This window comes from Stegodyphus dumicola, chromosome 5 (genome assembly GCF_044657685.1).
Source record: "Stegodyphus dumicola isolate Sdum_Otavi_A_Nest chromosome 5, ASM4465768v1".
NCBI lineage: Eukaryota > Metazoa > Arthropoda > Arachnida > Araneae > Eresidae > Stegodyphus > Stegodyphus dumicola.
In genome coordinates, this window is record NC_140772.1 from 225,122,776 (window position 1) to 225,139,157 (window position 16,382).

Below are 16,382 nucleotides of genomic sequence, written 5' to 3' on the forward strand. Positions count from 1 at the left end.
GTACGCCTTGAATAATAAGAACTTGGCACTTAAAATAGACAAAATATATTAACGGAAATAAACTTGGACATTAAACTCGATATTTAAAACAAATTAAATAATTAATTAAATAAACTTGACATTTAAAAGTTTTAAACGTTCGGCAACAGGTGGTTTAAAACTAACTAAAATGTCATATCTAATTTTTTTTAAAAGAAAAAAATTATCCGAAGTTCTTAAATATTAAACATCTAAGCTTCACGAGTTATGAAAAAGTAAAGTTAAAATTAAAAAGTATTGTCGTATGAAAATAATATAAAATCAGTCTTACCCATTAAAGCCATTGTACGATCGAATTCTTTTCTGAGAATCTGAATAACTTGCTGTACTCCACATCTACCCTGTAAAACATACATAACTGCATTTATTGATTTATTTATTTATTAGATATTTACGTATTATACCGTCAACTTGCCAAGTAGCGGTATTTAGGGCCGATTGTAGATGACCCTGTGCCAAGGAGCGATGCCTTCGAGGAGGATTTTCTAACGGAAGCTGGCTCTTATATATGTTACACATGGGGAAAAACACGAAAACGCCCATGCAGCACGCCCGTTCGCCTGGATCCGAACCCAGGTCGGAACTCCCACTGTTCAGCGACTTTACCGCTCGGCCGCCGGTGAGCACTTTCAGAAAGAGACAGTTTTGAGAATTATATCCCTTCATGTCGCAGCATTATGAATTTGAGCGAACTAGGAAACTGTCTTTCTATTCCGTTTATTTAATTTGCTTTTATTTTTTAGGATAGGATCTTCAACTACATAAAATCAAAATTCATTTACTATGGCTCACGTTTTTGTGCCTTTCATAAAGAATGGCTCAAACATATGTTTTTGCAATTTATTCGCAAAAACTTTTACTAAATATTTAAGAAATAGCTTCCGGTTTCCTTCAATATATAACGTTGTTTACCTATTTCAAAATTTACGTGTTGTAAAACAAATTGTCGAAATGTTCCTAAAATAAAATAATTACAAAAAGTATTTAAATTGATTTTGGACACTCGAAATTTTACTCATAATTTTCTTCCAAGTTCTATGGGTCATTTTTTTAAACTTAAAATGAAAATATATTACAATAATTATTGTTCGTAGTTTGAAACTAGCAAGTAGTTCTCTAGCAAGATACTTAGTTTCAAATTTGAAGTGAATGTACCGAGGAGATAAGAAAATTTAATTATACCGATATAAATTCAATTACACATTTTAAAAGTAGCTAAAATGTCAGCAGTGTGCTGGTTATCTTAGGTCAATTTTAAATTCAGTTTATGCTTGCGTTTTTATTTTGCTGGTTTATGCGGAAGTTTTAAGAAATATGAATTTTTTAATATTTAAGTAGATATACATATGAAATTTTTGAATAAAGAACTCTCATTTCTCGGAAATATGTTTATAAAAATATATATTTTAATATAATATGCAAATTTGTATAACGTTAAAATTTAAACCTTTTTTCAAAAATTTATTAAAAATTATGTAAAATTTGAATTTTTGAAATAAATTAATTAAATCGTTTTAACTTTCTTATAAACTGTGCAAACGAAAGCAAGAAAGTTTAATTAAAAAAGCGATATTATCAAATTCAACTAACGTTAGAGAAGTAAAATTCAGAGGTTTACTTTCGAATAATCTACTGCTCGATTTTTACAAAACTTGGTATTTTGGCATAATCTGAGTACCAAATATGTGAAAATTAGCAAGTCATTTCATATAGGGTATGATTTTGTATAAAAATGGGTGAGTTAGGAACAATGTTATGCATAAAGCTAATAGCACGTATCTTAGCTCCTGCTCTCAACACTAGTTATTGCAATTCTCCCCTCCCCCCCCCCACACAAACATTTCCTCTACCCCGTATACTTCGATTTTTCTGTGTTTTACCTGCAAAAAAAAAAAAAAAAAAAAAAAAAAAAAAGGGCTTTTTTGCAAATCAAAGGTTTGCTGTAATTTTCCTCCGAACAAACCATTCCGGTTGCATTTACTCTCTTTATGGGTCTAGCCCACCAGCGTCCGAGCGGTAAAGTCGCTGAACACTGGTAGTTCGGTTCGAGGTTCGAATCCCGCTAACGAGCTGGCTGCATGGGTGTATTCGTGGCTTTCCCCATGTACAACGCATATACGAGCCAGTTTCCCTTAGAAAATCCTCCACGAATGCATCTCCTTAGGCAGATAGCTCTCGAGACTTTGCCGTAATTATATAAACCTAAACCTCCTCGTCACGGGTCTGTTTCACGTTTCGATATCCCTTTAGCCTATTTTAAACGTTTTTATTATTTTGAAATTCCGCCATCAAATAGTCATAAAATTATTATTATTATGTTTAAAATAACATATTTCTTAAATAATCATTTGTAAAAGTAAAAACAATTTAATTAGAAATCAGTTTAATTTCGTGCTAAAAAGAAATTCTCTTCCTGCCTCTTCGATCTTTGAATGGGTTTGATTTCGTTGTTATTTTTTCTCTCGCACTACCTGCTCTTCTACTAAATTAATTTTCTTGTTGTATTATTTTGATAATATTTTTGTTATACATGCAAAGGATCGATTTTTTATCTTTAGTAATCTGCGAACCATCTGAATAACGTTTCAAACTTTTTAATAGTAGGCAACTTGAATATCTGATTAAACATTTAATAAAATTTGAGTGAAGCCTAAATAATCTTTTGCAAAAGTAAGCCTTTTACTGAATCTAAACGTCTACACTAACTTAGATTCTTTGAATACAAGTTTTAATCACTGTTATTGTAGAAATTAAAGAAATCAAATGTTCGGTTAAAACATATCCCAAAATTTTCTAATTTCGCAAAAACACCCCTAAGAATTCGTTAAATACTTACACTCTGTAGCAGGCCCCAGGATACTGGTCTGCCTATAAAAACTGCGTCTGCTCCAATGGCTAGAGCCTTAAAGATATCAGTGCCCCAACGTATACCGCCATCTAAATAAATCTCTATATGATCAAAATCATGGTGATGGAGACCTTCCACAACTTCTGCAAGAGCTTCAATCTGAAAGCAGAGGGAGAGAGTTAGTATTAATTATACGTAATTTTACACTTATGCCATGATTTTTGTAACAGTGGCTTTTGGTTCATTGTAGCTGCCTTTTCGAACTAGGTTATAAAAGTGAATACTTTGGGGAAACTAGCCTTTTCCACGATCGGAGAATATTTTAATTTGTAATTATAGATGTTGTTCTTAAAATGTCATCCCTTGTACTATTATATTCTTTTATATTATGTTATAACAGAAATCATTCTATTCGGAAGTTTTCTACGATTTTAAATAATCTGGCATTGGTCAATTAGATTCAGTGAAACAGAATTTTAGTTATAACACACTCCCAAAGCACATTTCCAGATATATGATTTCTGCTGGAATATAAAACGCTAATTTATTAAAATTCTTACAGACGTTATTCAATAAAGATTTGGTGCCTACATGATTTTCTGCTTCTCTTTAGCACTGTACAATAATTTGCGTCATCAGCGTTACGCAAGCTTATAAAATTACAGCATATTAATGTATTATTTATTCCTCAGCTTTTATTGGTATCGGAATCAAAAAATTGCCCTTTGAGACCTTATTTTGGCCAACCTGGCTTTCGTAATCAAAGATCTTTTATACATTGTTACAAGGGTCAGAGGTCAATGTTATTATAGCGGTGTTTTTATTCTATCTCTTTGTTACATGAAAGTAATAATTTAACCTTACTTTAGTATTTTATACTAGTAGTAAATGTATTTATTTACATTTGACTGCCATCTTAAGAAACGACGTTTTCAACAATAAATTAATCCATTATTTTTAACGATATTTATTTTTTTAAAATTTCGTGTACTTTACTATGCGCAAAATACGTAAAAACTGCGTTTTTCAAGATGGCTGATGATTGTAAAAACCACGCCAACAATTGTGCAAACGTAAATCGCCAAAAATCCGTGCAACCGTCTACCAAAGTAACACCAGTTTAAGTATGCTAAATTTTTCCGATTGATAATACTCCCTCTAAACGCTTAACTTTACAAAGCAAGGTATTTGTGTATACTCACAGTAGCTGGAGTTTCGTCTAATCCATTTCCACCGTGATTTGAAACAATAATAGCATTGGCACCGTGTCGGACAGCTTCTCTGGCATCACAACCTTAGAAAAAATAAAAGAAGAATTAAACTATTTTTCTGCTTCTCTTCTGTCAGTGCTATGGCTATAAATTTAAGAAACTACGTAAATCATTAAACAGTCTTTAAAAGGGTGTTTTGATAAAGGAAACTTCAGAATCAGTGGAGTCTAATTAGCATATGTCACTATATGATATACTGAAAGGGAAAACTATCCAGAGAAAAAATCTGATATTTGCATTGCAAAGTCATTATATTTTTTGGAAGCAGGCAAGATGCAAAATATGTAATGCTTTCGCCAAGAATCGAACCACGGACCTCTCAATTAAGCGCTGAGCGTGCAGACAGCTACACAACGAAGGCTCGCTAAGAAGGCGGGAGTAATACCTTATATACTCCTCCTTTTAAAGGGGGACTGGGGTTTTTTTAGAGGACACAATCGCAAAATCTTGGGTGAGGAGAATCATCATCCAACACCCTTTTAGTTCGAGCCCCACTGTAGAGACATTAGGTATTTTTTGGAACCAGGCAAGATGATGCAAATATGCAAACGCCTTTGCCGAGAATCGAACCACGGACCTCTCAATTACGCGCTGAGCGTGCAGACCGCTACACCACGAAGGCTCGCTAAGAAGGCGGGAGGAATACCTTATAACATAATGTTAGAAAACGTTCTGCGTCGTGTGTTTCACGGTGAACTGCAAAAGCATTTCATGTGTTTCAAGAAACCGTTACTTAAGTAAATACAACATAAAATGCAAGAAATTAAGTACTATAATGTATAAGAGGAGATTTAAATCAAATTCGCGTGTTTTATACACAAGCAAACAGTTTATAGAACAACGTTAAGGGAACCAAATATTTCTAATATAATCCCTACAGCGAATCATTCTCGGAGTTTCTATAATGCGCTTTATTTCTAGAAGGTCAATTCTTCATTATGTTCTAAAAATCAGTCATCGACAACATTCATGGCATCATTATCACAAGCAAAATGAAGATAAAACAGAAAACATTCCTTGAAGTATGATCTAGCTAATGTAACAATGTCTTAGGGTAACAAATGGTATCCTTTACCGGTTGGAATTGCCACTGCCTCGACAGAAGTCAGCGATAGTGCATTGCCATGGTGGCAAAGAATTCCCTTGACTAGCTTGCCTCTTCGCCTGTTCTTAATTTCTTTTCACAGTTTTTCTGTTGCTACATAATACTTTTTTTGTAATCAGTCATGGACAGCCCGTTGGGAAGATAAAAATAGAAGGCTGAAAAGACAACTTTGACTGATCACAACTGTGACTAGTCACAACTTTGACTGATGATGCTCACGCATCACAGTTTTGCTTCACAGGATTAGAGTTACTATATTTTCAGGTCATTCTGTCTTGCTTACTTTCCGGATCAAACGAACAGCATATGTTTTTTATCCCGTTGTTTCTATAGTTACGAGTAAACAAGGGCTGATCTGAATCTTGTTGAAATATTGTCAAGACTTACTCCAAAATCCTCAGGCGATCTGCTCTCTTTCCTTCTGTTAACATTTTTTACACCTCCTGGGCTGAGACACTTCGTCGTGATGTGTTTTCCTTTGATTCTGAGCTGCCGAAATGTCTGGTTTATGTGATTACGGCAAAGCCTAGAGGGCTCTCTGCCTAAGGGAAGGGATACCTTCGTGAAGGACTTTCTAAGGGAAAACTGGCTCGTATATACGTTACACATGAGGAAATCGCTCATGCGGCCAGCCCGTTCGCGGGATTCAAAACTCAGACCGAACTACCACTGTTCAGCGACTTTACCGCTCGGCCGCTGATGGGCTGAGCTGCTGAAAGAAAGTTACATAATCTATGCTTATATGTCTAGTAGTCATCGGCATCTGACATAAAAAACTTCTCCTCCTATTGGGCAAACAATTCCTGTGTGATAGATCTAAATGGACAATCGAAGTATGTCATCATTAGCCTAGTTAGTAACAGCGGAATAATCTGGGTAACTTATCTACTAATAATTCATAAAAATCCTTATGAATTTCAGAACATAGATATGCTGTCAAAGCACAGAATTCCGTTTGTATCCATTTCTGGACTTAGTGCTGATATGATTCTGACTTTGGCTAGGAAACGTTAGGCTGGAGATTGAAGTTTTTTATTAGTTATTATAAACAATAATTATATAATGTTGCCGAAACATTCCATCTAAATCGTCCATGCTTTGCTCTATTTTCTACAAAATTTTGTTAGTTCCTGTGTACAAACATATTTCTTCACTATTTGATGGTGGTTTTAACCAATGTTTTTAACCAAATACATGCTTTTTACTTCTATCCATTTCATTAACTTAGTTGTCAGTGGTTATCAGTTTCTAAACATCTCTCCTTTTTTTAAATAAAACATGGTTAGAATCATAAGGTTTGAAAAAAAATGGGGAGCGTGTGCAATGCCAATACCTTATATACTCCCCTTTTAAAGGGCGGTTAGGGATTAGAGGATCCAATCGCCAAGTCCTGGAGGTGATGAATTATCATCTACCACTTTACCACTTTTAGTTCGGGCGCCAAATGTAGAGTCATTAGGTTTCATTGATAGTGGAACTTGAAGATGAGCAATGCCCTCGCCAGGACTCGAACCCTGAAACTCTCGAATACGCATCGAGTATGCTTCCAATCACAGCGGAAAAGTATGTGGAAAGGAGGGAGAAAATACCTTATAAATGTTAAACACTTTGGAGCTTAGTTTTCTGTCTTTAAACTTGATTATTTTATTAAAATTTAAAGTTTTCAAACATTAAATAATGTTTAAAAATTTAAGTTTATGATTAAAACTTTTAAGTTTAGGATAAACAACATGAATCTTATTTCTTAAAAAAGAAAAACTGGATAATTTTTTTATTCGCTGTAGATCCATTAACTATTCTTTTAAATTTAGCACAATTTATTAAAATTTTTTGAACGCTTCCAATTAACCGAACTATCTCAGCATTGGTTAACAATTTCAGCTCCAATCTATTTCATGCAAAGGTTTCTCCAAGTCTCATGTTATAATTTCTATTCCTCCTATTCATACTTTTTTCAGTAGAAGGCACTACAGCTATTTATTTAGTTTAGTTATTAGTTTCAGTTATGTTTCACATGTTTCCCTCTTTCTATTTCTCGCCAATGGAGCAGAATGTTTTTGCTCTATACATATATAGAGGAAATTCTGCGTGTCTCTTTTAAATATATAGAGATTGACTAACATCAACCTAAGAGATTTCTCTTCATTCGAATCAATGTTTTGATTTAGAGCAGAGTTTCTTAAAATGTGGGTCGCGGGACTTGCAGTAGGGGGTCTCCAAAAGTTTCAGCAGTTTGGATATTTCTTTACTTATTATAATAATTTTACAATTACCAAATATTTTTACATAATGTACCTCAAAACAGATAAATATAAGACAATACAAACAAAGAAAAAATGAAACGTTTCGACGCATTTTGTAATAATAGAGACGTTTATTTTACTTTAAAACTTAAGTTAATGACGTAAAACTGCAATAGTATTGTTGCGTGCGTACGGTTCGTAATAGATTGAATGCCCTAGTCCGATAATAAGTTAACTAAATATGATATTCTGATATTTCAGTTCACGCTGAACTAAACAACTAGCAACAATAGTAACTAAGCAACTGAGAGCTGACTCTCTCTCTCTTAAATAGTTTTCAACCGGCCGGAGATATTTCTACTACTTTCTGCTTCTCAAAATTACTGGAAGGCAAAACAATAAGAGGATGGAATTACGGTTACAGCTGACATAGTGGTTAATTACATTTATTCAATTTCAATAAAAATTACAGAGTTAGCCATTTACTCAAAATTAAATGCACGTGCCCTTGTATTTTTACTTTTCTGGCATAGCTTTCTCTTAAAAATTTGTCTCGCGCTGCATTGCACTGGGAAATACAACACTTTTAGTTATAATTCTACTAAAATTACCTATCTAAATTTAAAATTCGTAACAGTATATTACAATACAAGTGAAGGAAACTGACAGTTTCACTCACGCGTGTGTCGGATTAGCGCCGTGCTTATTGGGTTCCACAAAATTTTTGTAAATATTATGGGGTCCCCACACCAAAACGTTTAAGAAACCCTGCTTTAGAGGAAGGTTCTGCTGATGAAGAAGTATGAAGAAGCAGAAATCCGTCTTGCTTTTTCACTGAAATTATTTCTACGGGTAAAGAATCTGAAAATGTAAGGGATAGAAACGCAGAAATATAAATACAGACAGAGAACAACAGTTAATGCTGTAGAATAAACACATATTCTCTTCTATGTACTAACACAAGAGAAGCCAGTAAAAGAGGAATGAAGAAGGAATTGAAAACGCGTATGAAACAGCATGAGAGGAAACGATGGAGCAACGTACACAAGCTGTTAAATAACTAAAATACACTGGTGTGCAAAAATTAAGAACGAAGGTCGAAAAATTAGCATATCAGCTGAACGAAGAGGCAGAGCGGACAGAAAGACCAATCAGGAAATTAAGTAAAGTGATATACGGTAGCACATGCGCAGATATGTAGGTAGACGTAATGGGGGAGTGTCTGAGTAGTATAAAGCATGTTGTCGGTGTAAGATCAGTATTTCTGGCAAAGAGATTGCACGCCGTATAGCAGTTAAAATCACACCGAGTTGCTGCCTCAGCGAGAAATGGCGAATAATCAATCTGTTAGACGACATCTGGATGCTTTTACCCGAGGTCGAATCATTGAGAAGTTGGAGGAAAGCCGCAGTGTGACAAGTGTGGCTGCAGAGTTCGGAATTGCTCACAGCATCGTTTCACGACTTTGGAGACAATTTTTAAACTACAGGAACAGCTATCTGGGGGTTTAGTAGTGGTCGTCCACGAGGAACCACACCCGCAGATGACCGGTATATTGCCTTACAGGCCAGAAGAAACAGGCGGCAGACAGCGGGAGAAATCTCTAGACACACGACACAGGCGACTGGACGACCGATATCGCGTTTTACCGTGGCCAGAAGACTGCACGGTGGTGGTCTGTTTGCACGACGCCCTGTACGGTGTGTACCTCTAACGCCTGCCCATCGGAGAAGGCGTTCTCTGTGGTGCCGGGAATACCGGAATTGGAGAGACAATGAATGAGGACGAGTACTCTTTACAGATGAGAGCAGATTCAGTCTGAGTAGCGATTCTCATCGCATACTCATCTGGAGAGAGCGGGGAAGCCGCAACCATCCCTCGAACATCATTGAAAGGGATAGGTATGGAGGTGGCGGTGTTCTCGTTTGGAGAGGCATCATGCTTGGTAGTCGTACAGACCTTCACATCTTCGACGCAGGTTTAGTCAACGGGACCCGTTATTGTAACGAGATTCTTCTTCCATATGTGCGTCTTTTTAGAGGCGCTATAGGTCCGCAGTTCCTTTTCATGGACGACAATGCACCATGTCATCGCACAGTAGCTGCCGAACAGCTCTTAGAGAGTGAGGATATTGAACGTATGGATTGGCCGGCACGATCTCAGGATCTCAATCCCATCGAGCATGTATGGGATTTTCTAGGCAGACGCTTGGCAGCTCGTACCTTACCACCAGTAACGATTCCGGAGCTTCGATTGAAGCTGCAAGACGAATGGGCAGCAATGCCTCAACAACTCATTGACACCCTCATTCTCAACATGGGCAGACGCTGTGGAACCTGCCTAGCAGTCAGGGGAGATCATATCCCCTATTAAAGATCGGATGTTTCTTGCTGGACACCCATCACAGGAATGTTTCGGCCTTCAGTCGCATTGCGCTCCATGCTACATTTTCAATACAGCTTCTTTTTATTCCTCTGATTTCTCTTTTAGTAAGTGTTGCTTACATTACTCATGTCCTTACTTATTGGAGATCTTACGGTATTAAATGTGTTGATTTGGAAAGCTTTTGTACAAAGTTATATTGAAAAAACCGTCTCGTCCTTAATTTTTGCACACCAGTGTAGCTTAATTCGAATTTAATGGCATCATATAATTTTTTCAGCGTTTACCATATTGCCTAAAAAAAATATCAGCATACCTTTCTAGAGTAGAAAATAATAGAATTAAGTAAAACCAAAATTTTATGGCGGTTTTATTATTTTTTTATTAAATCCTATTTTGAAATGCATATTCTACAGTATTCACCTAAAACCCACACAAAGTTCACTTCTCATGTGCATTTGTACAGGTTTACATGCCAGTTTTTGGTCATTACGAGTAACTTAGTGCTATAATCGGAAGTTCAATACACATATTTAGGTGTAAGGGCATTAGTATGTATGGCCAAAGAAAACTTTAAGTACACATACGTCACATATCAAGTAAATACACATCTAAAGAATTGTAGAGACATTAGGTATTTTTGGAAGCAGGCAGGATGAAAAATTGGCAATCACCTTCGCCGGGAATCGAACCACGGACCTCTGGAATACCGGCCCAGTGTGCAGAACCACTACACAACGAAGGCACGCTAGGAAGGCGGGAGAAATACCTTATAGAATATCTGCGAAACATTTTTTTCTAAAAAAGAGGTTTTAGGGAAAATGTTAAATTACGCTAAAAATAATAACAATATTGTTACGAAATGTCCAGCTGTGGTAAAATAGCTCCCCTCTGAAGGTCCACCTCGGCGTAGTGGAGGGGCGGCAACGTCCTCCGAAGGAAGAGCGACAGACGGGCCCGCCACCAGACTGTTGTTGGCTTCCCAACATGGGGGGGGGCTTGAGCAGTCTTGTTAGTACACGACTATATCTCAGAAAGCAGTGCCTGGTAGTGGGCGCTCTGGTCGGCCAGGCGATGCTCGTAATAAGGTCGTCTTATCAGATCAGGTTGAGGTGAGAGTCACATTCCGGTGATACCTCATCTAGGAGGTGAAGACCGTATATCCAAATTAATCTGGTAAGATAGCTTCCCCGCAAAGTGCGTTTAGGGTTACCAGAAAACAGCAAGAGAAGGCATTGTTGCCAGATTTGGCGTGAAATCGCCCATTTGGCGAAAAAATTGGCGATATTCCTTAGATGAATGGAGAACAGTCTGGAACGAATTCTTACCAGTTTGGCCCAGAGTGTTCTCGAAGGCAAGGCAAAAGTTATATAAACCCTGCCAATACGCAGAGTAGCAGTATATCGCGAGTTAGTGCATCGAGAGTGTGCATGGTTGAGCCTATCGAGTGTATCGCGAGTTATAGCGCGGAGAGTCTGGAGAGTACATTGAATTCCGAGAACGACCGAACCGAGTCGAGAGCTGTACTCTAATACTTTGCCGTGAAGCTGTCTTCACCTAATAGCCGCCGTTATAATCACCTTATAAATACCTTTACAGCCTAATAGGCTGTGTTACTGATTGCGTTTTTCGACGACTGTAAACCTGTTTTCCGAACTGTCCTGACTTATACTTTCAAATAAATTGTGTTTTGATTCTTCGTCGAGTGTTGTCGCCCATCACTCCAAATCCACGAACCCGTACAAACGCAACAATATAATAATTAATAATATAAGTAATATTAATATTTTAAAGATAATAACCGGATGTCATAAAAGCTACTGAGGGAGTATTTGGAAAAACTGTGACAAAATTATATACGTATGATACTTCAAACATATAAAAGTGATCTGGCCTCATTACATGAGCTCATACAGAGCACCAATCCGTTTTCGGAGTTAACATTGAATCGAGATACAACAAACAGCCTAAAATTACTGAGTATTAATTCGCGACCTGATTCTTAACACGCAAGATAACAACAGTATACACATAGAAGTCTACTATTCAAATCTGTGTTAATATGGTAACAGCTACTTACCAGTAAGAATGCCCTTGGCGATGACAGGCAAGTCGGTGGCATCTCTTATGTGCTTGAAATCTCCCCAGTCTTGATCACTATCGACTAAGTAATCAAAATATTCTTCAAACCTGTAGGAGCCAATACAGAAGCCCATTTTACGTTGATCTTTCCTGTCTTCTCCAATGTAGATGCCCGCGCCAAGGCCATGGTGCTTCTCTCTGACAATACCGCCCACTTCGAAGACAGCCTCGGCTCCAACAATGTTATTTTGGTTGATGTCTGTATATTCTCTAATCTTGACATCATCTTTTAACTCGTATTTGTGTATATCATGTTGTCCATTGAAGAAATGCTTCTCATGCCCATCAACTTCTGCATCTGCGGCCAGTCCGTAACCACTTACTGAGATGGATAAATCGAAATCTATGTTATCATCCTCGATATTAGGGACGCTACCAAAAAAGAGTTATATTTTAGTTTAGTCAATTGGTTTTAATGGTACAGCTACATAACTATTAGTCTCCTAATCAGTTTATAAAGCGACTTGATATAAAAACAGATATTCTGCTTTCCATCGTATACTGAATTTCTTTATTTCGTTAACATTTCTGCGGAAACATTCACAGACACATTTTTTTATATAACAAAAGTAAAATGCATATAGGTTCCACAACACTTAAGCTCCTTTAAGAATCTTTTGCTGTTGTTGGTGGTGTTTTAGCCCAAAATAGCTCATAGCCATTTTGCGTTTGTTCCCTATAAATGTCCGTTTCACTTTTCAAATTGTTGCCACCAATATTATCGCCGTGTATTACATTTAAAGAAATTAATTAATGAAGAATCTATATGAATGTATGTATGTTTTTCGCATTGTTAAAAAACAATGGTACCTACAGCAATCAAATTTTGAATAATGTAGTTCTCCACCCGAATATGGGCGCCTGGAAGCCTGAATTTGGAATTCATTTTATTGCCTATTTCTTGTTTTGTAAAACTTTAACGAATTTTTGATTAATAAACTCAGCGATTTCAAAGCGAGCGATGGCAACACTGTGTAGAGTTCCTCACTTTGTAAATGCTAAGTTACAGTTGAACGTGAAGAATCTTAAGAACTCATAAGCGAATAATCACTTGTGAAATCACTAATCGTGTGACAAGAAACAACAAGATGGAAGGGTAACTAACTCTTTATTATTCCAATAAGATTTAACAGAACTCCGTCTTAGAGTGTCCAATAAAAGCCGACACTTGGGCTTGAACTTAAAAGGCTAAGAAGTAAACTAAAATTAATCTAAACTAAAGAGATATAGCCGAAGCTATCAAGATTCTAACCGAGTTGGCGCCTTAACTCTAATTGACTGCGAAGCTATCAAGGGCCTAAAGTACGGCCGAGCGTAATAAAAGCTTACGAGAGAGTAGCCTAAAAAGCCGGACGCGTGCAGACAGAATACCTGGTAACTCTCTCCGTAAGACCGAAGAATTTCGCGGTTAAATACCGCTCTTCTTCATAATGTATTCAGACGTGATTCTAAAACCACGTTCTGGCCGGAAGTAGTAAGTTGAAGTTAAGAATCGACAGGAAAGGAACTTTAACATAAAAATTTAACTGTCAATAAAATTAACATAATTCTTACGGGCGGACGTGGCGGGACAGTTTTATTTCCAGCGCGCGAGACTTTCTATCAAAAATTCTAAAGATATATTGTTTTTAAATACTTTTATCCCAATGATGCATAAGCTTACATGCTCTCGAAACGTGCATGGGTGAACTATTCGTGAACTATTCGAGGGAGACCCAATCCGCCTTGTCCCAGCGGGACCATATGATTAAAAATACGTCAACCCTCCTCCAAACCACGCTGAGAAAACATCACAGAAAACATAAAATAACCAACCAAAAATAAAGAAGAGTTATTAGAAAAACTAAAGATAAGAAAATGACACAAAACACAAACAAACACTTACGCAATCAAACAATCACAGACAAAAACACTCACAGAGAGGCAGTTTCTGTCACATAATAAAACTCGCTTCAAACCATAAAACGACATAAATACTCGTAACTAAGCACCTCAAAGGTCCATTGGGGAATTCCCAAAAGGAAAAGAACCTGCAGAAGGTCACACCAAGGCCGCACGTAATAAGATGTTCTATAGTTAAAAATGCAATAGAAAATAATTATAATCTGACAGAAATATTAATTTTAACTTTGCTACTTAAAGCCCCGGTTAGAGCAGAACAAAATAACTACATCAACAAGTAAAATAAAATACAAGTAAAATAAAATACAACTACCACAAGTAAAATAAAATCCTCAGCTCACAAATGATTGTTGAATTGATAAAATTATCTTAAAAACATATAAAATAATTTAAAAGCCTATAATTCAATTAAAATATATAGACTATGATCTAAGATGCTATTACAGAGTGCCTAAACTGTAAATATGTGCTGTAAACATATGTTTAAATTTTAAAAAAACAGACAATACACCATACAATACATACACATGAATAATACATAAAGGAAAAAAATTAGACAAAATAATTGAAATATTTAAAGACATAATTTAAACTAATACACCAAATGTCACTCTATTATTGTTTATAAAAGACATTGCATATCTAGAGAATCTTTTTAAAGTTTCAATACCTAATGGTTTATCACTAAAGCATTCGATTCTCAAATCCTTTAACAAAGGACAGTGATTGAGGAAATGCTCTGCGTTCCCAACTACATGACAAGCGCCATATAAATCTGAATTTTGCAAAACAAACATAGAGAGGTACGCGGGGAAACGGCCATGTCCAGTCAAGAACTGATTCAGATTTATATCGCTAATCGGCTTCATTTCGTTTTTAATTTTAATATGCTGCAATAAACCCGCGAAGCTCTCAGTCTCTTTCCATTGTAATGTCCAGATATTCAAATAAAAATTTTTCATATTTCTAATAGCATAGCTTTTCGAACCGGACGTCTCAAAGAATTCAACTCCTTCATCATAAATGGCTTGTTTTGCCAGCACGTCGGCTCTTTCATTTCCGGTAAAATCAACATGGACCTTTACCCAATGTAAATAAACATCCATGCGTTGTTTCAACAATTTTAACAAGCACTTAATTTCAAAAATTAGAACATTGGCTGTACGGGCCCAGGACAGAGACTGCAGCATAGACATACAATCAGAGTAAATATGTACAGTATTTACACACGTCAAATTACTCTTAATCCATTGTAAAGCCTTAATGAGCGCACAACATTCTGCTTGAAAAACAGAATTGTAACTATTCAATCTGTACATTTTATTTACAATTTCGACACCAAAAAAGTAAATTACGAAAGCTGCACCAAATTGACCGTCCTGTCTCGACCCGTCAGTGTATTTCTCCTATTACAGGAAGAACACAATCAAAGCAAAAGGTACAATACTCTGAGGGATGTACAAAATCTGTAAAAAATCTCACAAACATATGTTTTGTAATTAAAACGTCATTATAAAGTTTAAATTCCATTCTCTGAGTTTTAAATAAAAAATTCTCATAATAAAATTTATACATAATAGAAAGAGGCGACGTGCCGGCAAGAACACAGAGCACCTCAGTCAACACTGTGCGAAAGCATCTTGTGATTGCTAGGCACCAACTCCTTTGTATTGAGTCGAGTTTGCTCCTTAGTCTAATCAGTTCCCCCGCTCTGTAACCCCGTGCACCAATTCCATAAAGTATCTTTGGAACTATAACACAATTTAATATATCCTTTAACACTTGAGCCTTGTAATAGAGGGTATCACCGGAGAACGATCGCTTATAATACATTAATATATCGTCAGAACATTGGTGAACTGTTCGAAAGTGATCTGCAAAAGTAAGTTTACAGTCTATAATAATGCCTAGGTATTTGATGGCGTCTGTAAATTTGACTCTCTGACCATGGTATCTAAATCGCGGTGGCCGCACCTTACTTCCGCAACGCGGGAAGAAAATCGCAGAAGTCTTGGCTATATTAAAATCCAGTCCCTCACCAATCCTCCAATCTTCCAGCGGTTTCATAACTGTTTCAAACAAACGCTCAAGTTTTTCCAAAGAATCTCCCTTCATTAAGACTGCCGAGTCATCTGCGTAACTAATAAACTTTACATCATCGGGGAATTCTAAAATTAGAAATTTGTTCAATATAATGTTCCAAAGCAAGCGAGCACTGCAGGAACCCTGCGGACATCCCATATGAATATCTAATTCAATCTGCGCATCTTCACTTTAGAAGGTGTTGTAAATGATTTTTCGATTACTGAAATAACTCATATAACTTTGAACCAAATTTTTGGGGCCTTTAGCCCGATCAAAGTTTGTAAGATTGAAGTCCAGTGTATAAAGTCAAAGGCCGACGAAACGTCCAGAGACAGCAAAACCGCATGGTGAGAATTTTTGTAGCG

General features: G+C 36.5%; 1 protein-coding gene across 1 annotated transcript in view; it reads right to left on the reverse strand.

The window, feature by feature from the left end:
• The window catches only part of LOC118189158 (uncharacterized), a 52,620-nt gene that overhangs the window by 6,730 nt on the left and 29,508 nt on the right, over nucleotides 1-16,382 (reverse strand). The window contains exons 7-10 of the mRNA XM_035359706.2: nucleotides 11,969-12,402; nucleotides 4,090-4,181; nucleotides 2,876-3,046; nucleotides 311-380 (exon numbers count right to left, since the gene is read on the reverse strand). Of these exons, the coding sequence (XP_035215597.2) occupies nucleotides 311-380; nucleotides 2,876-3,046; nucleotides 4,090-4,181; nucleotides 11,969-12,402 (767 nt within the window). The remainder of the gene's footprint in view (nucleotides 1-310; nucleotides 381-2,875; nucleotides 3,047-4,089; nucleotides 4,182-11,968; nucleotides 12,403-16,382) is intronic.